The sequence below is a fragment of the Macrobrachium nipponense genome, chromosome 21 (genome assembly GCF_015104395.2).
Source record: "Macrobrachium nipponense isolate FS-2020 chromosome 21, ASM1510439v2, whole genome shotgun sequence".
NCBI classification, from domain to species: domain Eukaryota; kingdom Metazoa; phylum Arthropoda; class Malacostraca; order Decapoda; family Palaemonidae; genus Macrobrachium; species Macrobrachium nipponense.
This window is the reverse complement of record NC_087212.1, coordinates 77725822-77749097: the sequence shown is the minus strand read 5'-3', so window position 1 is coordinate 77749097 and position 23276 is coordinate 77725822. Positions and strand designations below refer to the sequence as shown.

Here is a 23276-nt window from a genome sequence, read left to right as displayed (position 1 = left end):
AAATATTTTTTTTCAAAAATTCACCATAAATCTAAATATTGTCCTAGAGACTTCCAATTTCTTTCAAAATGAAGACAAATGATTGAATATTACTATACTGTAAGAATATTAGCTTACAAATGCAGTTTTCGACCATATCTGACGAGTTAAAGTTGACCGAATGTCGAATTTTTTTATATATATTATTTTATATGCAATTATTTCGGAAATAAGAAAAGCTACAACTTTCAAATATTTTTCGTTTTATTCTACATGAAATTGCGCACATTTTCATAAATAAAACTCTATGAAATGCCTAATATGAAACAGAGCAAATATTCCGAGAATGGGGCTTACGCATTTCGGAGATTTGTGGCGGAGAATCCGCGCGCGGAGGGAAGGAAAGTTTTTTTTAAAAATTCACCATAAATTTAAATATTGTGCTAGAGACTTCGAATTTGTTTCACGATTAAGATAAATGACTTAATATTACTAGACTGTAAGAGTTTTATCTTACAATTGCGTTTTTCGACCATTTCGGTAGAGTCAAATTTGACCGAACGTGGTTTTTTTTTCTATTTATCGTGATTTATATGCAAATATTTCAAAATGAGAAAAGCTACAACCTTCAACTATTTTTTGTTGTATTATACATGAAATTGCGCGCATTTTCATATATAAAACTTTATGTAACAGCTAATTTAAAATGGTGCAAACATTACCACAATCGCACGTATGATTTTTTCAGAAGAGTTACCGCGCGGACGTAAAGAAAATGTTATTTTTTTCATAAATTCACCATAAATCGAAATATTGTGCTAGAGACTTCCAATTTGTTGCAAAATGAAGGTAAATGCTTGAATATTACTAGAATATAAGCGTTTTAGCTTACAATTGCGTTTTTTGACCATTTCGGTAGAGTCAAAGTTGACCAAAGGTTGAAAATTTGTCACTTATCATTTTTTATATGAAAATATTTCAAAATTGATAAAAGCTACAACCATGGGTTGTTTTTAGTTGTATTGTGCATGAAATTGCGCACATTTTCATATATAAAACTTTATGTAACGGCTAATTTAAAATGGTGCAAACATTACCACAATCGCATGTATGATTTTTTTCGGAAGAGTTACCGCGCGGACGTAAGGAAAAAGTTTTTTCATAAATTCACCATAAATCGAAATATTGTGCTAGAGACTTCCAATTAGTTGCAAAATTAAGGTAAATGATTGAATATTACTAAAATATAAGAGTTTTAGCTTACAATTGCGTTTTTCGACCATTTCGGTAGAGTCAAAGTTGACCGAAGGTTGAAATTTTGGCACTTATCGTTATTTATATGAAAATATCTCAAAACTGATAAAAGCTACAATCATGAGTATTTTTTTGTTGTATTCTACATATAAATGCGCACATTTTCATATATATAATACTCCATGTAACGGCTAATTTAAAATGGTAAAAAAATTAGGTCAAAGTGACGAAATAATTTCCGAGATGTGTCACAGATACTTTTTAGTGCAGCAAGAAAGAAATTCGCGCTTGCGCGCCTGCGTAACGATTGTAAACAAAACAACACCTTGATCCGTGATCTCCCAGCATCCCCCAAGGCGCGTGATTCAAGAGTTTTCGGCTGGTAGGCCTAAAAGTATTTTTCCGCGAATTTTTAAAAAAAACTTTTGTATGTCGACGTAAAATACGTCCAGTCGGCACCCGAGAGACAAAAAATGTCGACGTAAAATATGTCCAGTCGGCGTTTAAGGGTTAACTTACTCACTTCTGTCAAAATTGTGCTCTCAAAATTAGTGATGTAATGCATCTCCCTCCCTCCTCCTATTCCAAAGTACAAAATAGAATGGAAACAATTGCAACCTCCAGGCTGGAGAACTGCATCACATCTCTGCCACTTCATGATTCTATTGTGACCTCCAACATTCGCTACGATCTTGCAATGGGCTACAATCAAGTCCCCTTACAGGTATTATTTAGTACCCCACCCCCCTACTGTGAACCCCTAACTGATAGCCCACCAACTGTTAACTGGGATTTTAAAAATGGGATTTTAAAAACTAACAGAAAACCAGATACTTTTGGGGGAACCATGAAAACTAGGTTGCGGCCAATAGTTCAACTGGCAGATGCCTTACTTTGTATTTACACAAAATGTAGAAATGACCACAACAGGAGAGAACTGAAAGAATTCTATTCAAACATAATTTCAACTATGCTAGCCTCTGGTAGGGCTTTCAATTTCATCAAGGCAACTCTTGTAATATACCTGGCTGGAATGACTTTGTTAAAGATCTGTATATACTTATTCACAAGAAATGTTTTTACTGTGGAAGCAAAATGGTAGCCTGAGGGCAGGACACTGCATTGCTAATGAGACAGGCGAGAGTGCAGTTCAAACTTACTCTTAAGCACTGCAGAATGAATGAAAAGCAACTAACAGCTGATGCAAAGTCTAGAAATTTAGAATCCAGTGATTATCCTTATCTTTGGAGACATTCAGTCATTACACCCCGAAAGTAAAAAGCTATCACAAAGGGTAGGAGAAGTCGTCGGAGATGAGGGTATAGCTACTTACTGATGTTAACGTTCAATTTCAATTCACCGATTGTATTATGCCAGGTGACATTACCAATGCCATAAACAACCTACTTAATAATTAATTGCCCAGCTGCGATGGTCTTCCTGCAGAAGCTTTCAAGTTCAACCACCCAATAATTTACATTCAGCTAGCTGCCCTATTCAATGTGTGTATAATTCACCAGTTTCTTCAAGACTCTCTACTCTTAGTTTACTTAATACCATTAATCAAAAACAAGCTAAAGGATGCAGCTGACCTTGGCAATTATCGCCTGATTGCAATCACTACGACTGCATCGAAGATACTCGAGTCGGTTCTTCTAGTGAGACTTCTCCCCTCTCTACATACCACTGACAACCAGTTCGGATTTAAAGCAAACCACTCAACCGACAACAGCATCTACATCCTGAAAGAATTGCTGAACTATAATACCTATCATCAGCCTTTCCTGCTTTCCTATGTTTTGTAGATGAGAAAAATATTTGACGGAGTAAACTACCTGAAGCTCTTCTTAAAGCAAAAAAAGAGGCACACCTCTATATTTAATTGGCATTTTATATCGCTGGTCCTCCACACAGCAATTCTGTGTCAAATGGGGTAATGTACTGTCATACACCTTCGCCTCCCTAAACGGGCTTCAGAAAGGGGGACATTCTCTCTTCATACCTGTTTAATACGTACACAGATGCCCTGAATGTCAAACTGAACTCATTCCCAATCGGATGCACAATCAACAAAACAACAATATACAACCTCTGTATGCTGATGATATGGTTTTGACTTCCCCATCAGTGCAAGGTCTCCAGCAACTCATTGACACTTGCCGCCAATACATATGCAGAGGAATTTGATATCCTACACAGTGCTCCACCACTTTTACACAGTATTAGGTTCCAGAACTTGTCACAGAAATGCAAAAATCCCCTCTAAAAATGCTTATAACAGCCAAATACTCAGTACCCCATAAACTAAAATGCTTACAACTGTATTTTAACATTTCACTGCTTAATTTGATACTTCAAACAAAAATATACCTTAAATTAAAACAATTTAATATCATTTCAAATAAAAATACATGCCAAACCATCATCCCAAAATCCTACGACATCTTAGATTAACACCCTTTTACAATTGTTACTCTAATGTATATATGCCCCCTGCAATGCTTATAACAAGGATTTACTGATTTTAAAATATTAACATTAATGTAAACAGCAAAATATCTATAAAATGTTTAATACAAATTAAATAAATCTTTATTACAAATTAAATAAATCGGTCTTGCAGAACATTTGACAACTATTGAAGTTACCCCTGTATACTGTATACATAAATCATTTTCTCCCATAGCATTATGTATTAATCCTTTTAAAATTATCACTAATTAAATTCTTTTGTATAACAACTGTGTTTCTTCACTAATTACTATATTTTTACATATTGTGTATGTGACTAAATACCAATTTTTATGATTAATATGTTTTACAGCATACTTATAATGTAATTATCTATCTATTAAGCTCACTCCATGTTGGGCTCCGGACTAAGCATAATAGGTGTACAACACACACTTTCTCTCTCTCTCTTTCTGTGTGTCTGTGTGTGTGTGTGTGTGTAAGGGTAATGTATGATGTATGTAGTATTTGAATTTGAAATTATATTATAGTAGAGCCTTTTTATGATAAAGTATGTTGTACAATATTTAAAATGTTTGCAAATTATTTTCATTTTATTTTCCAGTCTGCTTTTACTGGAAAACAAAATGAAAATACAGTGGAACCTTGGTTTTCATATGCCCTGCTTTTTGTACAATTCAGTTTTAGTAGACTTTTTCTGACAAAATTTTGTCTCGGGTTTCATATGTATCCTTGGATTTCGTACACTCGGAAATGCTCTTTCCACGGCCCACCACTTGACTAGGTCCTGTACCAAGCACCCAAACAAAGCATCCCGTGTTCTTTCATGACCCATTTTGCTTTTGTATTGGTTGTTTTTGTGGTTTTTTATTTGAGTGCAACTGCTAAATAAGCCATCATGGGGCCATAGACAGTTACAAGTGCCAGCCCTTCTGTAAAAATGGTAAGAAACACTATAGAATTTAAGAAAGAACCCATAGAGGATGTTGCATGCCGACCTCAGTGAGAAAATGCCTATAACCCTTCATAATGTGCCTATTTCAGTAATAAATTACATATTTACAAAGTGGAATGATGTAAAAGATTTTGTGGAGAATTATTATCCCAACAAGGATTTTGTAATCCATGTCTTCAACATCTTTAATAACACTGCCGTGTTCCACTTTAGGCAAATTTTAAAGACTTGCAAATGCCTCTGGGCAGTTTTGTTATTTGACAAGGGTCCAGTGACTGAAGGTGGTCCTAGTGCCAGTAAAAACCAAACAGGGGAAGTAACCCCAGATAGTGCCAGTAAAAAATGAAGAGTAGAAGTAACCCCAGATAGTACCAGTAAAAAATGAAGAGTAGAAGTAACCCCAGATAGTACCAGTAAAAAATGAAGAGTAGAAGTAACCCCATATAGTTATAACCAGTAACCAAAAAATGAAGAGTAGAATCCCCAAGATAAGTCCCCACAGTAAAAAAATGAAGAGTAGAGTAACCCCAGATAGTACCATAAAAATGAGAGTAGAGAAGTAACCCCAGATAGTTCCTTGATGCCTGAAATCCTTCTGGAGAGGGATTCCCCTTCCAAACAAATAACCTCTCCCCCTACTCCTCCTCCCCTCTCTCCGTCTTCCATACGCTAACAAGAGTCTCCATAAAGATAAGAGTGATGTTAAATGTTCATTATTCATTTCATTATTCATTTATATTTATTTCTCATTATTTTCTGTTTGTAAAACTGTTCATTCCCTATAAAATGTACTTTTGTTAATATTTTTGGGGGCTGGAACACATTACAATTGTATTTACATTATTCCTTATGGCAATTATTGTTTCAGTTTTTGTATGTTTCAGACTTCGTGGGAGGTTCTGGAACAGATTATGTACAAAAACCAAGGCACCACTGTAATTAGTGAATATCCTAAATATTGTACAATATGCCTTATCATAAATTTTTTTTACAACAATATAATTTTAAATACATTTTACATAACCCTTAGAGAGAGAGAGAGAGAGAGAGAGAGAGAGAGAGAGAGAGAGAGAGAGAGAGAGAGAGAGAGAGAGAGAGAGAGAGAGAGAGAGAGAGAGAGAGAGAGAGAGACCTATTATGCTCAGTATGGGGCCCAACCTAGAATGAGCTTAATAGATACATAACTATATGCTGTAAATCATGTCCCTGGTTTTCACTGTGAGCGAAAGATCCGAAATACAGAAAAAAAAACTTTATAGTTGCACACCGTACTACTCGCACTGTACTGTGTACAGTGTATATAACTAAGGAAATAATAAACAGCTTTGCATGGCATAATTTGCAAGATTACCTTCCAAGAACATAAAACCAAATTTCACGCCAAACCATCGTCAAGTGTTGTCATGCACATCTCTGACTCCCCTCTTGCATTCCCAACAGCAACCAGCCAGCACCACTCTCTTTCTGCCATCTAATACTTTTCAATCACTGGTAAGTAGTCATTATTTTCACTATTTTATTATGCCATGAATAATGAGAAGGCCTTAGTCTGGGTGAAGTGTCTGGCTGATACCTATTTTTTGCAGCTGATTTTATGGATGTTCTTGATCTCAGCTACTCTGATCAGAGAGAGAGAGAGAGAGAGAGAGAGAGAGAGAGAGAGAGAGAGAGAGAGAGAGAGAGAGAGAGAAAAACTCACTGTTAATCAATTGGATTTTTATTCAATTCCTTTGCAATATAGGATAATAGTAGAGGATATCCCAGATAATCAAGGTAATTGTGCAAATCGTGATACAAGCATGAAATTTTGCACAAAGGCCCACTAAGCTATTTTATACACTTTCAAACTCCTGGTAAAAAAAATTCCATTTTTTCAAAATGGTCACCCAATTTTTCAATATGGCCGTTTTTGCAATGGAAGAAATCTGAAATATAGACTTCAAATTATGTGGTAACGTTCTTTTGAATAAAACTGGTGAATTAATTGATGTACTTACTTTCTAGAATGTCTAATAATAATCAATAATAAGTTAGTTTCTAATAGTTTTGTACTGTGCATGCACAAACAATAAGAATAAAAACAATTTTCACCGCTTAAACATGGCTATTTTGGTATTTTATTTTAACATGCGTTTGAAACAAAACACATGAATGATTATTTTTTTTGTTGCCCCTACATTCAAATTTCATAATATCAAATAGTATTTGCACATGCGCAAAATAATAAGAGCGATTTACATGCACTACCAGGGCACATTGGTGTAAATCGTTGCCTATTATTAATTGGCATGGGGTTCATTGTAAGCTCATTATGAGTCTCCCAAATACTTTATGGTTTACCATACTGTACAACCATAGAGTTGTACCTGAATTGACAGGAGGTGCTGACACGGGATAGTCGAGCCAAGGAGGACTGGGCATACTACCTCTGGATGGTGTACAGATTGCACGGGAGTTAAATTACAATGGATGAGCGATAGGGCTGAGTGTAGGAATGCCATCATCGAACTCAGTTGAATCCCATACAAATGAAGTGCAGTTTTAGGTGGTAAAAGGATAAACCCTCAGCCTGTAAACATTCTTATCTTAGCTGTATTGAGTATTGATAAACAATTGTCGTCTAGGAAAACAAGTTCCAGTTGTGTATTTATGGTACTGTCCCTTTGTGTATAGATTATTTTGCATTCTTAGATTTTCATTTAAGCATGGCAAAAAGAATGCGCCTATCTTCAGTCTCAACAGATAGTTGGGAAACTAATTGGTTTAAATGTTGTTTGTGCCAAGAAGATGCAGATGAATCGTTAACATCCTCAGTTGACGGGTACAAAATGTTATCAAGAAATGTTCCCAAAATTCACAAATTAAATAGTTTGCCTATTCCACTTGACCTCAAGACGGCTAGACGATGGCAATGGTATTGAGAAAACTCTAACAGACAATGATGCCAAGTATCACCCAAGCTGTCGAACCAAATTTAACAACACTAAGTTAAAACGTGCAGAAGAAAACCATTCCAAGACCGAATCAAGGAATGAAACTTGTGAATCTCCAAAATTTACTCGTCAGATCATCAGCCGAGAATGTTTCCTGTGTGACAAAGAGGCACCGTTGTTATCTTTAAGAGAGGCAATGACCATGAAATTAAATGAAAGGTTAAAGAGTTGTGCAGAGATGCTGCAAGATAAAAGGTTGCTAGCTAAACTTAGTGCAGGTGATGTAATTGTACAAGATATGAAATATCATTCTGTTTGTCTAGGTAGCATATATAACAAAGAAAGATCTTGCAAGAAAAAACAAGAAGATAAGTCCAATGAACTAGAAAATGTAACTGTTGCTGAAAATATTGCTCTGGCCGAGTTAGTAAATTACATTCGTGAAACAGTGAAGAATCAAATGCTTTTAGACTAGATCTTGCAAATATGTTCAAACAGCGGGCACAACAGTTGAATGATGAGTCATTTTCTATTCATCGTACTTGCCTATAAGAAATGCTGTTGGCTAAGCTTCCTGATCTACAAGCTTATACTGAAGAAAGAGATGTCCTTCTTCTTTTCGAAAAGGATGTCGGTCCTGCAATAGCATTAGCATGCAATTATGATGATACCCACAATATGGCAAGAACAGCTGAATTTGTAAGAGTGCACATGAGGGAACACAAGTCAAAATTTAATGGCATGTTTCCAGCGGAAGATGTACCTACTATTGTTCCTTAATGTCTACGTACTTGAACTAGTCAAAATGATTGAACATGGTCCTGATATACAGTCACAACTAGAGAATCATCTGTGTAGATCAGATACGTACTGCCATTACACAGCTCCTTATGTATAACTACCATGCAAAGGTGCCAAAAAGGCTGAACAACAGCGACATTCTGTGGAACGTGAAACTCCAATATGCATTTATGCCAGAACCAGGAAGAAGAAGCTAATTGATACCTTGTTCCAGCACGGTTTATACATTTTGTACCAGCGAGTGCTAGATATACCAACACAAATGGTGCAGGCTATGATTGATCACTTCTTGTCGGAAGGTTTGGTGTGTCCCTCTGTTTTACGTAAAGGTATTTTCACAACCAGTGCTGTTGAAAACATTGACCACAATCCAAGTTCTACAACTGTGAAGTCGTCATTTCATGGAACTGGGATTTCTATTTTCCAACATCCTTCATCTGACGACTTTAGGGAGTAAACAAAATACCAAACAGATACCATCTCTCCCCAGTGCGTTCACAAGTGTTAAACCTGCCTGTTTGATAATGAAAAGGTCTCATGGTCATCATTTCACTCCTCTAAAAAGCGTGGTCCATCTGTTGAGATAAGTGTAACTTATCTCAACATTTTACAGTAAGGAAGATGAGCAAAGTATTTTCTAACATTGCAATTGATCAAGCACATGAACAGAAAAAGCTTTCATAAAGGGTGATGTGGCGCAATTGGTTTAACAGAGAATCCTGCAGCTTTGATACATTGGATGGTAGCTGATCCTGAAATAACCAGACTAGTAGACAAGTTTGAAACCATGGCCAATTCACCCCACAGGTTGCCAGATATTAAACACCATGAGGATACAATGATCTCACAGAAGTCATTCTTTGGAGAAGTTCAAAGGTTTGTTAAGACTTTCAATGATTTTGGAAATTCATTTCTAGAAGAATCCTCTGATCTTTAAAAACTTGATTCAAAAGATATTGTGAGTTTAGAGGTTGAGAAAATCGACATTAAGCTTTTGTATGCATAATGTATGACAGGGCAACAACTACATTTGCAGTCAATGAATCTCGCTTTGAATTGTTTGTGAGAAAACAAAGGTCTTTTGATGCAATCCCTCTAACTAGGATGCTTTAATACAGCACATCAAGAGGGTGGTATACCAAGGTGGGCATGTTTGGGGTCAAGTTCTGAATCGAAATCAAGAGCCGCCTAGTCCTGAAATTTGGGGTTAGGTAAAAGATAAAGACAGTGAAACATGCATCTTAACAGGAACTGTTGAAAAGTGGGTGCAAAAAATTGAACTGTGTTGGTAACTACAAGTGCTATCGCTCTGGGCTTTCTTGTACAGGATTATGTTCATGTAAGTATCAGGATTGATAAAGAGCAGTCTACTGTGGCTATTTTGTATCCTAATAAGGTATATTGTACTTGTTGTGGAATGGTTGCAGCCAGACTCTGCAATTCTCGTTAACATTAAGTAATAAAATGGCCTTTTTTGACCATTTTGAAACCGGACGTGGCTTTCATTGACCTTTGGGTTACTTGCCAAATTGTTGTAGAAATGTATGAGTAGAGAAATACTTGACTAATTTAAATGTTTTGTCGAGTTATATGATGATACTTGCCATGAGAACATTTGTGAATTATGCCATTTTTCAAAAAAGAGTGGCCATCTTGAAAAAATTTGTTGTTTTGACCAGGACCCAAATTTTGCAAAGTACAGCTTAAAAAATCAGTGTGCCAAGTTTCATGCTTGTATCACAATTTGTACAATTCAACTCATAATATCCCCCACTAAAATAGGGTGGGTGAAACTTTTGAATGCTGCTGTATGAATGGTAAGGGCACAGTGTCCCAATCTTTGTTTTTCAATTACAAAAACATGTCATGTTTTGGAGGTTTTTACACCTCTAAACCCAAAATGTCCCCAGATTTTATCTCAGAAAACTGGTCATCTTACTCTATCTCCCTCTCTTGTTACTCCACACACACAGCTCATGCCTTTTAATTGTCACCATACTACTTTACTTTTTATGTGATGAGAGAGATGGTAGCACAACACTGTATTTTCCTACAGACCCAGTAGAATTTGATAGTTCAGTGCAATAAAGAACAAGACTTCACTAGTGGGGTTCTAAGTTGCCCATTATTAAGGGGCACAGTGGGTTTTCAACATTATATCAGCCCTGTCCTCACTGCTCAGATAAGGAACATGGGATATGTTAAACATGGATACAATAACTTTAGACTGAGAAAAGATGTTGCAGAGCATGTACCTTACAATATTAAAAAAGAAAAAAAACTTACCTTTCTAACATGATCAGTCACTATATCAGTAGTACCTACAACTTCAGGCAGGAAGACCTCTAGGTCTAGGCTGGTGAGTGAGGATGATGAGTATAAGGCTCTACGAAGCTCCTCGCTCATTGATACCACCTGGGAATAACAAAACATTTGGATTCACAAATCAGCATAAAGCACAAGATTTACAAGTCATGATAATAAAATATAAATAAATACACTAATGACACTGCAAATAAACATAAGCATGCCAAGTCAAAGTCATTTCATATACTGAACCTACTTTTATTTTGCTTGGCACTGCCACAAAAAACACAGATTATAATCCATTATGGTTTACCCTGAAATGCAGTAGTTAATCATATTATTTCAATGGCAAAGAACTCTCTTGGGGTTATTACACTCCTTCTTCAACAATCAGGGCTTGTGCAGTCCCAAAAGATACAGCTCTACTTCATATACCAAGTATCAGTTTAAAAATAAAAAATCTTCAACAGTCACACTACCTTTGTCCAACACTCACTACTATTCCCAGTGATAACTGCCTAAATAAAAAAAATTTCTACAGTCTTAGTTTATTTAGCTCACATCAAGATGTACAGGGCAGAGGAAGATGGAGAAGACTGACTAGAAACAGCGCCTCCATATAGAAATGGGAAAAACTGAAGGTAAAGAAGAAGTTTATTTAGCTCACATCAATTAGACATAAACTTGCTTTAAGGCAAATGCAAAAGGGTAAAAAAAAAAAAAATACTGTCATTCTATATTACAATCATTCTGGAAATTCAACAATAGTATTTCATCATGACTTAAGGATTACTAAGCAAACACTAATATTTAACTCACCAAATACCTGAAATATATTCTTGGAAAGAAAACTACTATCAAGAGTGAATAGTACTACTGTACAATCTTGAATTAAAACAAAATCCCTTTACAAATACTGAGGAATTACCAGTAATCATTGGTTCCACATACACAGAGGAATTAAAAGTGCTGCTTCAATATTACAAATTAATTAACATTTACTCATTCAAAATCAACTTTGCTTCACTTGAAGATACAATGCTATGGTATTAATTGGTAAATTATGTAGACTTGGAAATGACAAGGCAGTGAGGAGCCTTAAAAAAAATTTAAATAAAACAATTCCGCTGTAAAAAAAATATGCATATTTTTAACACAAACTTTAGGTCACCCTTGCCCAAAACAACTTATATATATCACTTAAGATATAAAAAATTATGCAGAGCAGCCTGCCAGCAAGAGAGACAAAGACAATATTCAAAGACAAAATATATTTTCCTATTTGTGAAATAGTGATTAAATACACAGAATATATACATATATATATATATATATATATATATATATATATATATATATCATATATATATATACAATTACATTATTTCTATTTGTGAAATAATTCTTAAATACACACACACACTATAATATATATATATATACGTAGTATATATATATATATATATATATATATATATATATATATATATATATATAAATCTACAAAAGAATAAAATCACATGGGCAGGAGCCATACCAAATGAAGTTATGGATGCTTTACATTAGTAGTGTTGTAACCAAAACCCTTGCAAACACTTCAAACCAAAGATGTGTATGGTCAAAAATAAAGTTTCTTTATAAAAGACAATATTCTGAGAGGTAAATAGTGCATATTAGCCCTAGGTCCAAAAAGTAAATACGATTTGTCCAATTTTCCATTTAAAAATGCATATAAACAAACAGTAATAGTGGAAATGCAACTTTCCTGAAAGTTGAAGGAAATCTTTCTTTATACAGAATACCATATAATAATACGACAATAAGATGAAAAATATACGAATTTTCAATATCAATTCCGGCACGATAGTCAGGCACCAAACTCATCAGGGCAGTTATTTAACAAAAATAGCATGACAAGAACAACTCCCTACATTTCTAGGGGATTAAACTCTCACATTTTAGATTACACACTATTATTTGGATCGGGAAGAATCACTGAACAGTAATATCATCGAGCCCTACACTGTTATACATGGAATACACAAAACTCACTTTAGGCTACACAACAACCTTGTAAAGGCTGCTGTTACAGTCACTGAACGACAGGTTAGTTCTGTTTATCTTAACTGAGCATAATACTAATTTATAACAAAGTAAGATCGTGTTATCAATACTTAGTCAGGCCAATAGTGTAACTGCTGTTATAAAACATCATAAACATTTGCTTACATTATAAATACTTACCATTATATAATAATTAAATTCCCGTGTCCAATCTGACCATTTAAATTATGCTCACTGAGTGGACCAAATGCACCTTTAGCTGTTTACTCAGTCCCATTTTCTATGAATGTGAATCGTCACCTAAAGCTACGCTATTTTAAGAACCGAGTCAGGAACTTGGTTTCAACATTTAGGGTGTTTGTTCTTATCAATTTGAGAACACGGAAGCAAACTTAAACTCCTAATAAAATAACAAGTAGCTTACTTTGAGTTCTTATAAGTGTAGAGCTATAGAACAAATTATACAGGTGTAGTACCTCATATGATAGAAAGACGGAGGAAAACCACTTTCAATTAATGATTTTTATCAAACGCTATAAAATTAAATAGGCAAAACTGTATCCTAATACTAAGTCTTTTAAGTCAAAATCTGATTAAAATTACTCTTACAAATTATGCGAAAACTCACGGCTTAATTTAATATCGTATAGAACTGAACATAGAATTTAAGCTAAAGACCAAACACTGGAACCTATGAGGTCATTCAGCGCTGAAACAGAAATCGAGTGTAAACGGTTGTACCACGAATCAATTGTTAGGAGAGGGTGGAAAGTAAAATGGAAGAAGGAAAATATGAAAGGAGGCACGGTAAAAGGAACGAAAGAGGTTGCAGCTACGGGTCGAAGGCACGCTGCAAAGAACCTAAAGTAATGCCTACAGTGCACCCTGCACCGCATGACGACGCACCGGCCCCCTCTAAGGAGTTCAATATTGTATGTAGTTTACCTATTATTCCCAAACTTGGCTGTATTACTGCAAGTATATACATGCATCCTATCCCAGTGACACTATCAGCTGATGATTAATTTTAACATCGTGTGGCTATATAACACATCGGAAAATAAACACAACTTATTCGTTACAGCCATTATCCTCACTGGCATGATATCAAATGACCAATTTGTAAAAATAAATAAATAAATAGAAATAAATAAAAAAATCCTTTCCACAAAAACTTACTTCGGCTCATGTTGACCATAAGAAATAATCAGCACAACACGTAATTTTGATACAAATAAAAATTATGCATTTCAAGCCAGTCAGTAGGCTACACTATCCTGAGAAGGAATTTTTCCTTAATATGAAAATTTTGGAACATTTTATTGACATGACTTGCTAATGAGAATTTTGCTAATACCTTTGCTAGTGTGCAATTTCCTTAAGATTTTTGTTCGGAATAATTGGTTCCATGTATTCATTTTCTTTTCTGAAAAGATTTACAGATGCGATAATTTACATAAAAATTCTAGATTACCTTTACCATAACTTTTTTCATGACTACATTATGTATGTTACCTTAAAAGCATGTTTTTGAAACGCTTTATCAATGTCATATATTACAAAATTAGGTTTTGGAGTGATTTACTCCTATGATATCTGACATTTTTTTAAATACCTATACCCAGGCGTTTGCTTCAAAAGGCATTTTAGAATATCTTTACCGACTTTCCTTCAATTCTTTACCTGTAGGTAATTCAGATGAGAGAGAGAGAGAGAGAGAGAGAGAGAGAGAGAGAGAGAGAGAGAGAGAGAGAGAGAGAGAGAGACCCAACAACACCTGATACACATGAAGAATACATGAATAACAACCAGATCTACAAATTACACTGCTGTATACGAGTCCTCTGAAGATTATAGTAGTATTATCAAGTAGTTTAACCAGACCAATGAACTAATTTACAGCTTTGGGTCTCACAGGGCTGCCTCGAAGGATTTGTCTATTAACAATCAAGTTGACACTCTATTTCCAATACTTTTATAATTTTAAATGGGTAAACTGAAAAAGAAAATACAATTTTTTTTTCAAAACTTGACATTCGGTGTCCATTACATATTGCTCACTAAACAAACACACACACCTGTTATTTTACATTCTGTACGACGTACTAGGTACTCTAAGGGATTGGATGAATTAGGCTAGTCATCTAAAATCCATGGGCAAATGAGAGCGATCCAATTCCGAGACTAATCAAAATTATTGTAATAGATGTGTTGTTGCTTCGGATACGCTGAATTTCATATAACAACAATGGAATGGATTCTTTTAATTATTGACCTATTAAGTTTATTGTTCCATGTATTCTGCCATTTATTGATTATAACGGGTTTTAGATTTTCATGATCACTAAAAAGAATTTCTACTTTTGATCTTATCATAGTAGCTGCATGTTTAATTATTATTATTATTACTAAACTGAAGGCATAACATGTACAAGAATCCAACACTTCTGATATAAATTAAGTTAAAACTGCTAATTCCTGAGTGTTTCAAATTTCTGCAACGGCATACCTAACATTTCAATAGCTGACCCTATCTCATCATATTGATGTGACAACAGGAGCACTCTTAGGCCGAGAAAATTAGTTTTGCTGGGCGATATGGCTGCAAATCCCACATCTGAAGTAGTTTCGACTCATTAGTATATATTGCAGTGTGGACCTTTGCGTTTTCTATGTTCCACAGCTCGTTGCAGTGGCGGATTTAAGGGGTGGGCTGCCCCCTTCAGCTGTGAATGGTGCCCCTAAGAATGGATTACAATCAAACATGAATGTCAGCAAAAATCAAAAGTTACCATAATAATATTAGTTGTTGATGTTCTTGTCGCTGTTGTAGTAAAGAACAGATTTCAGAAATCGTGTAAAAAAAAAAAAAAAAAAAAAAAAAAAAAAAAAAAAAAAAAAAAAAAAAAAAAAAAAAAAAAAAAAAAAAAAAAAAAAAAAAAAAAAAAAAACGGGCGAGAAAGAAAGAACAGCACAGCCGGTAAATCTGGAAAGTCATGAAACAAAATTCGTTAGTTAGAGAGTTTAGAGAGAGAGAGAGCGAGAGAGAGAGAGAGAGAGAGGAGAGAGAGAGAGAGAGAGAGAGAGAGAGAGAGAGTCTTTCTTGAAACGGACGCGTACGACAGTCAATTTTGAAGATTTGCTTGTGCTTGAGGACTGATTATATATACATATATATATATATATATATATATATATATATATATATTATAATATGATGATACTATTTTTTTCTTCTTCTTTCTTTTTTCTTTCTTTTGAGCCAATAATGACACTCGACTATATTGAAATAAAGTGCTCTCCTACAACACAGTTTACCATTTGTGAAACATGTAAATTAAATACTAGGTTACTTCTTACCTATGTCAAATATGTATTTTTCTTTTTACTGGTAAATTACGGACATTGCTTTATATGTTTAACTATTTGTAAGCAACTAATTGAAGTATAGCAGATAACTTAACATTTGTGGTAAAGAATGGTATGAATGATCTCATTTCAGTTTTGATCAATAGGTATTCTCTAACTACAGAAATTGGAAGGTAGGTAGTAGTATATATCCAAATTCCAGTCAATCAGTAAAGATTAATAAGAAATGTTAGTTACAAATTTTTCATATCAACCACCATAAAAGTACCAGAACTTGCCCTAGAATACTTGGTCAAATGTTATGAAGTATTTTGCTTCCGGCCGTTCACCCCGGACCCCGCTGGGAGAGCCACCGGTCACCCAAGACCCTCCTAGCTTATGGCCTTGATTTGTTTGTTTGTTTGTATTGTGCTTTTACGTTGCATGGAACCTGTGGTTATTCAGCAACGGGACCAACGGCTTTACGTGAGCCTTCGGCGTTCGCCTCCCCTTGCTTTAAAAAAACAGCCTCCCCCCCCCCCCCCCTCCCTTATCCTGGATCTGCCACTGGCTCGTTGTTTATGATGTTCTAGGGTGGATGTATAGTTTTAGGAAAGGGATTTCGAGTGTGTACAAGTTCAAAATTTATTTTTTACCCAAACAAATTTAACGCATTTTTGCATTTGGCTTGAATGGATTTCCATTTCAGGGGTATTTAAAATTAAGCCTAAGAATTTTGTTGTTTGACTTTTCGCTTCGTAATATCTAATCTTACATCAAACTCATAAGTTTTTCCACCTCACATTTTTATACAATAGTACAATCACTGTGGCCTTTTTTATGAGGCCCACATGTCTGTTTTTTTTATTTTAGCATTTTACTGATGTTATGACTGGCATGTCGTATGCTTGAAGCTGCTTTGTACCTGGCAATCTTTAGAATATTTTTTCCCCCTGTGGGTAGTTGACTATTAATGTTATTTATTGCTAGTATAAGCTTTACGGAAATGCAATTTCAAGCGATAAGTTTTAGAATGAAAAAGAATTTGTATGGGAAATGTATGGTCTATCAGAACGTTTTCACTTAATATACAAGGCATATTGAACGCATACCAATTTGGTATGTTTTTGAGCATCTGCGGTACCAAAGAAAATACCTGTCATTAGTCTGCATTCAAATCCCCTACAAATGTAATCTTCCAGGCGTGACAGTGAATCTATAGCAGATCTGTTGTTCAGTCATCCTAATTGGGTAGAGGCCATTTTTTATTCTTAATATATGTGCCAAACGAGTTCTGATGTTAACATTTTCTCTAACAATTTTCCAAAGCGACTCACTACGGAAACTGGTCTTTAATTATTTACATCATATGTTTTCTTTTTATTTTTTTTTTTATTTTTAGGGAAGGGAATAATTGCAGCACTCAGCCCCATTGAATCAGTAGTGTTTTGCTGGTTTTCCTCATAGCTCCTTCCAACACCTCTGAATTATACATTTTTCATCGACCTGTTATTGCCATTCTAAGCACTTAACAAACCATTTCCAAAAGCCCAGTTCCCCTTTTCACAGTTGGTAAACTTTTTTTTATCACTTATTGGCACCACCTCCAAAATTTCCCATACTTCCCAAGATCCTCCTTTCAAAACAGATATACGAATCAACCTATTATGTTTTTCCAATACCAAGGTTGACATTCATTGATGTACCTTTCTCATTTCCATTTACCCTCACGACAAACTTTACTTTATCAGTTTTCATATTCCTCCTCTTACAAACTCTGTGAAACCTTTTCACTAACCACTACAAATGTCAGAATATAGTCAGAATATACCAGCCACTCCACACTTTCGTTATTGCATAAACCTTAGTACCGATACCAGCCGTCTTTCATTTACATCACTCCTTCACTACACTCAACCTTTGTTTTCATAACTTCGAGCTCTCAACAGATTACCTTCTCCATTGCATCTCCACTAATTTCATCATAAGCTTACTCTGGGTATGTGTCATTCAGCGCTATCCTCCTCTACTCCCACACCTGTTCATAATTAACACTTGATCCACACGCCACCATCATTTTGCATATAGCCAGTGGTGGGATTCAAATATTTTGTCCGCCGGTTCTTTCACAAAAAGCATGACAATTATAATGATTTCCTATGTAAAATGTCTAAATAATGGTCAAGCATCATTATAATGGTATTGAAGAGTGTATATATTACTAGACTATATAGGTAATGAACTCATGTAACGAAGATATATCTATATATACCAGTATACGTACACATTTGAATGTTGTGATTTTTCTTTCATCACTACTATTCTTATAAATCATATGTATATTACTGTTTATAGATTTTATGATTGTGTATTTTTCGGAAGGTAAAAATAAAATTAATCTACATTGGCATTAATAATACCCTTCCAAATAAAGGAAAAACTAATAAATCACTTGTTGAAATACATGATATTCACTAAAGCCTGAGTCATACACTGGTAATTTCAGACCACAACTGTTATGTAAGGGCTGGGCTTGGCGATCAATCGCTTATAGTTTTGGGCCTCTCAAAAAAAGAGAACTGTCAACTGATAACGACTCAATAATGACTTCAGCAAAGAACCATTACAACAGCATTGCGCAAGGTGAGATGAGGTTATGTATTTATTTATAGGTACGTAGTTATACGCTTGAGTCACTGTACGCGCAAGTCACCGATATTGAGGCCATGCCCACATTTAACGATTTTTACTGAACGGGAATTTCTGTGAAGGCTTGACGACTTCTGACGATTTAATTGCTAATTAGTTAAATAGTATTCTGACTTATGTAACGGTATCATACCGAGTTGTGAACATGGATGCCACTATATTATCTATATTATATAAATAAAGTCTAATAACTAAATCGGTATTTTCCATTTGTGTCCCACAGATTCAGTGTTTCAGACTCCATAAATCTTCGTCATCATGATCGTATCGAGTCCTTGGTGTTGGCTGCATGAGTGTTGTACAACTTAATTTTGATTTAAAAAAACAATCTTAATGCCAGGAGCGAGGCAGATCAAGAGGACTCCGTGACACATGAGGTCGCACTTGGTAACTGGAAGGCTGAACAAATTTTACCCAACAAGACAGACAGCAACCATGACTGACAAGGCTCAATGTAACCACCTTTATGATTATGTAAACTCCCCTGCAGGCTCTGTTCATGGGCAGAATCAATGTAAATTTCCGTATTAAAAGTTAGATTATAAAAATATTTATAAGTATATTACCACATATATTTACATTTAAGTTGTATTCATGTGTCATATTTAGCTATATCTTAAGTTCTTAAGTCATATCAAGAATACAGAAAACCTTGAAATCAAAATATATTTCACTAAAAATTGAAAAGAGACAGCTGTGGGTAATTAATTGAGCCCTTGAACTTTATAGGCTGCCGAAGCACATGACTCAGTCTAACTCATTGCGAAGGCTCCCCTTGGACACGCTGTGGGTTGCCAAGAACAAGGCATATGTCGTTATTAGATGCCGTAACTCGCCATTGTTAGTTACAACTTGCATAATCAAATGCTGCTAGTTGCAATTTGCATAATCAAAAGCCGTAAGTCGAGAGGCCATTACAAAATTGTTGTTGTACCATGACATGGCGACTTTTGACAGTAGTCGTGGAACGACGGCAACTACGCTGAGCAGCTTTGCATAGTCACCATCACTGGCGCAAAGTCATCAAACTGGGCGACTTGGTTACGATTTATGCCGATTTATGGTGACTTGGTTGTAACGAGATCGTAATGGAGTCGTAACGTGCAAAATTTCGGCCGTTATGACTGGCACGGTTTGAAATTGCTAATGTTTGACCCAAGCTTTAGTCACTAATGACACATTATTGGTCTGAGACTGGATGCAGCAGGCTAATGACCATGAGTGACTTGTGGATGGTAGTCGTTTGCCAAAATTAGCTAAAAAATCGTTAGATATAAAGTATATATTGAAAGACTAAAAAAAAAAAAAAAAAGCCAGATTTTCAATCTATCAGCTAGCGTAATTTTCTTGAAGAATTGCGTCTTTATCAGGCAAAATGCTTAATATAGTTATCTAAAAAATTTACATTATTGCCCTATTTTATCCCTAATAAACAATATCTTATGAAATAAAATTTTATGAGTAAGGAGATGCTGCTACATTTCTTGTGTAAGTTTAAATTTAAAAGTGAATATAACAATAATGATGATAAAAAAAAAGTTATGAATATGCATATCATTAGTGTTATATTTTCTTATACATTCTCTATTATTAAGATCAGTATGACCTGAAACATGAAAACAGTATAAAAATGAATAGACAAATATGTCAGTAAAATGTAATTACAAGACATACATTCTAACACATATTTATGTGATTGTTGTTTTTCCTATACCTAATCACATTCCTATTTCCTTCTCAGGCAGGGAACCAGTGGTGATGCTTAATGAAATTATGTTAACCGGTTCTCCAAACTCAAAATTCCGTCAGACGGCCGCATGAACCGGTGCAAAATATCTGAATTCCACGACTGACTAAACCCAAACTGCTCCTACACAACTTCATTCCCATTTCATTTACCTTACTTACTCTAATCGCACACCTTCCTTGTAAGGGTGTGTAATATAACTATTACTGTTAGCTCATTTATTTTAATATAATAAATATAAATATAGTGTGCCATACAAATATTATAAATATTATGCCATTAAAGTTCTTACAATCACCTCTATGACATTTACTCTTATTCCTCTAACATAACTTCATCTTTCCATCCTACATCTATACATACCTTATACACCATGGTCAGCTACTTAGTAACGTTATCACTTACGCACCACAGCTCACAGCAACTTACTCTCAATCCTTTGATTGTTATCCTTATCCTCTCAACAGACAAATAATACCACTGAAATTTACACCAACCTCTTCCACTGCTACATTAGTAAGATTTCTGTCTCTCAAGCTAAAACTTGCAATTACATTTACCTTTGTTTCCACAAGACTATGATCAGATATACGTATCCCTAGCCATTATATTTTTCACTATTATTTCCAAAACATTTCTTTTATCCCATTCAAATAATACTATAACAAAATTTCCCTTGCCACTATCTCTTTCTAAAGTGCATGCATGAATATTCTTCTTTGAAGACAAACCATTTTCAATTATCAATACAGACACCATTTTCATTCACTCCTGGAACTTCAGACGTAGCCAACTGCAACTTTCCTTTACATTTAAAACACCTGGCACAACCACTCCTGCTTAACCTATAAAATACAGCCAGACATAGATTCACACTCTCATAGACTATCACCCTTTTTCTTTTTCTTTCCTGAGCTACAGTATTATCATATCTATCTATCTATCTATCTATCTATCTATCTATCTATCTATCTATCTATCTATCTATCTATCTATCTATCGATTATCTATATATATATATATATATATATATATATATATATATATATATATATATATATATATATATATATATATATATATATATATATTTATATATATATATAAGTCATATCACATTTCCGTGATTCATATACATATATCGAGCTACAATGTCCTTTAATATCTAATTCGCTCTACCTCGGAATTAATATATTTTCATATATGCTTAACCGAAGGGGAATTTTTTCTCGATAATAGACTTGCCTGGATTTGTAAGGATCATGGGTTCGCGCCCTGGTCCAGGCAAGTCTATTATCGAGAAAAAATTCCCCTTCGGTTAAGCATATATGAAAATATATTAATTCCGAGGTAGAGCGAATTAGATATTAAAGGACATTGTAGCTTGATTATATATATATATATATATATATATAATATATATATATATATAGATATAATATATATATATATATATATATATTCAAACCAGTTTTTTTATTTATGGAGCCAGAAGTATAGAGAGTTCTCTCCACTCTTTCCTGTTATGTGCTCTTTCTACCTCAGCTCCCCTTCAGTTCTAAGTCTTCATCTATCCATTTTCTCCTTGATAGCCTAGTCTGCCTACTGACCTTTGTCCTGATGAACTATACATTTATTAACAATTTTTTTCTCCTACCACACTCAAGTCTACCCATACAATACTTGGACTAGCACATATGCACTCTTTCACCTACCCCCAGTCATTTCAACATGTAAGGCAATACCTCACCCTTAGGTCTGCATCTCTTAGCCTTCATAGACAAAGTCTATTCTTGCCCATTCAAGTCCTGAACACCTTGTCCTTTCATTTGTTTGCCATATATTTAACATTATCCTCATAAAAATCAACTATTTAACACTTCTCTTTTGTACCATATCCAATCAGCTGCAGAAACACTGATTAGGTGATCACAGTAAATATTCCCACTTTCGAGTGTGGACCCACAAGGAATTTACTTCTGATCCTAAGCTATAGCTCCGAAATGTGGTAGCTCACATCGTGACCATCTGTATGCATTACTGAAAGATACCTGTAGAACTTCGGTAAACAGAACCATAATGAGTTTTAGAGAAACATGTCTAATTACTCCATCACTTTCATCTTCATTCTTCAACCCACATGCCAAGACTGTATTCCTGTGAGCTACATCATTTCAGAATTACAGCTGAGGATCAGAAGAAAACTCTTTAAAGGTAAGGGCCCGCACTGTATAAGAGGGAATGTTTACTGTGATAATCACTTAATCTGCATATGATTGGATGTGGTACAATTTTAGCATCTAGCTGCAAAACCCATTAGGGGTCCTATCCCCCATAAAGAGTTTTATTTACCATCCTATCCCCCAGAAAGAGTTTCATTTATCAAGACAGTTTCCTTTAAAACCTTGATAAGAATACGTAATTCTACAAACACCTCCCCAGTTAGGTAATGGACGTCAACAATAACAGCACAATTATCACTTTTGGCATTGTAATGTACAGCCATTTTCAAGGTAACAAATTATACACGACATTTTAACTGATCACTGTCGACATTTTAACTGATCACTGTAAGTGCTCCATATTTCATTGGTATAACCTTAAAGCCAATAAGAAAAGTTATGTTCTTGACAAAATCTGCATCTGGGGTAGTTTCAGGGACCATTCAAATGAGTAAATTGAGGGAGCAACAACATGCATTGGAGAC

The 23276-nt window shown here is 34.9% G+C and overlaps 1 protein-coding gene across 14 annotated transcripts in view; it reads right to left on the bottom strand.

Moving 5' to 3' along the window:
• The window catches only part of LOC135198187 (oxidation resistance protein 1-like), a 1642352-nt gene that overhangs the window by 32506 nt on the left and 1586570 nt on the right, over positions 1–23276 (bottom strand). For all 14 annotated transcript variants that reach the window (XM_064225746.1, XM_064225738.1, XM_064225737.1 and 11 more), the window contains one exon: positions 10681–10809. In XM_064225746.1, the coding sequence (XP_064081816.1) occupies positions 10681–10809 (129 nt within the window). The remainder of the gene's footprint in view (positions 1–10680; positions 10810–23276) is intronic.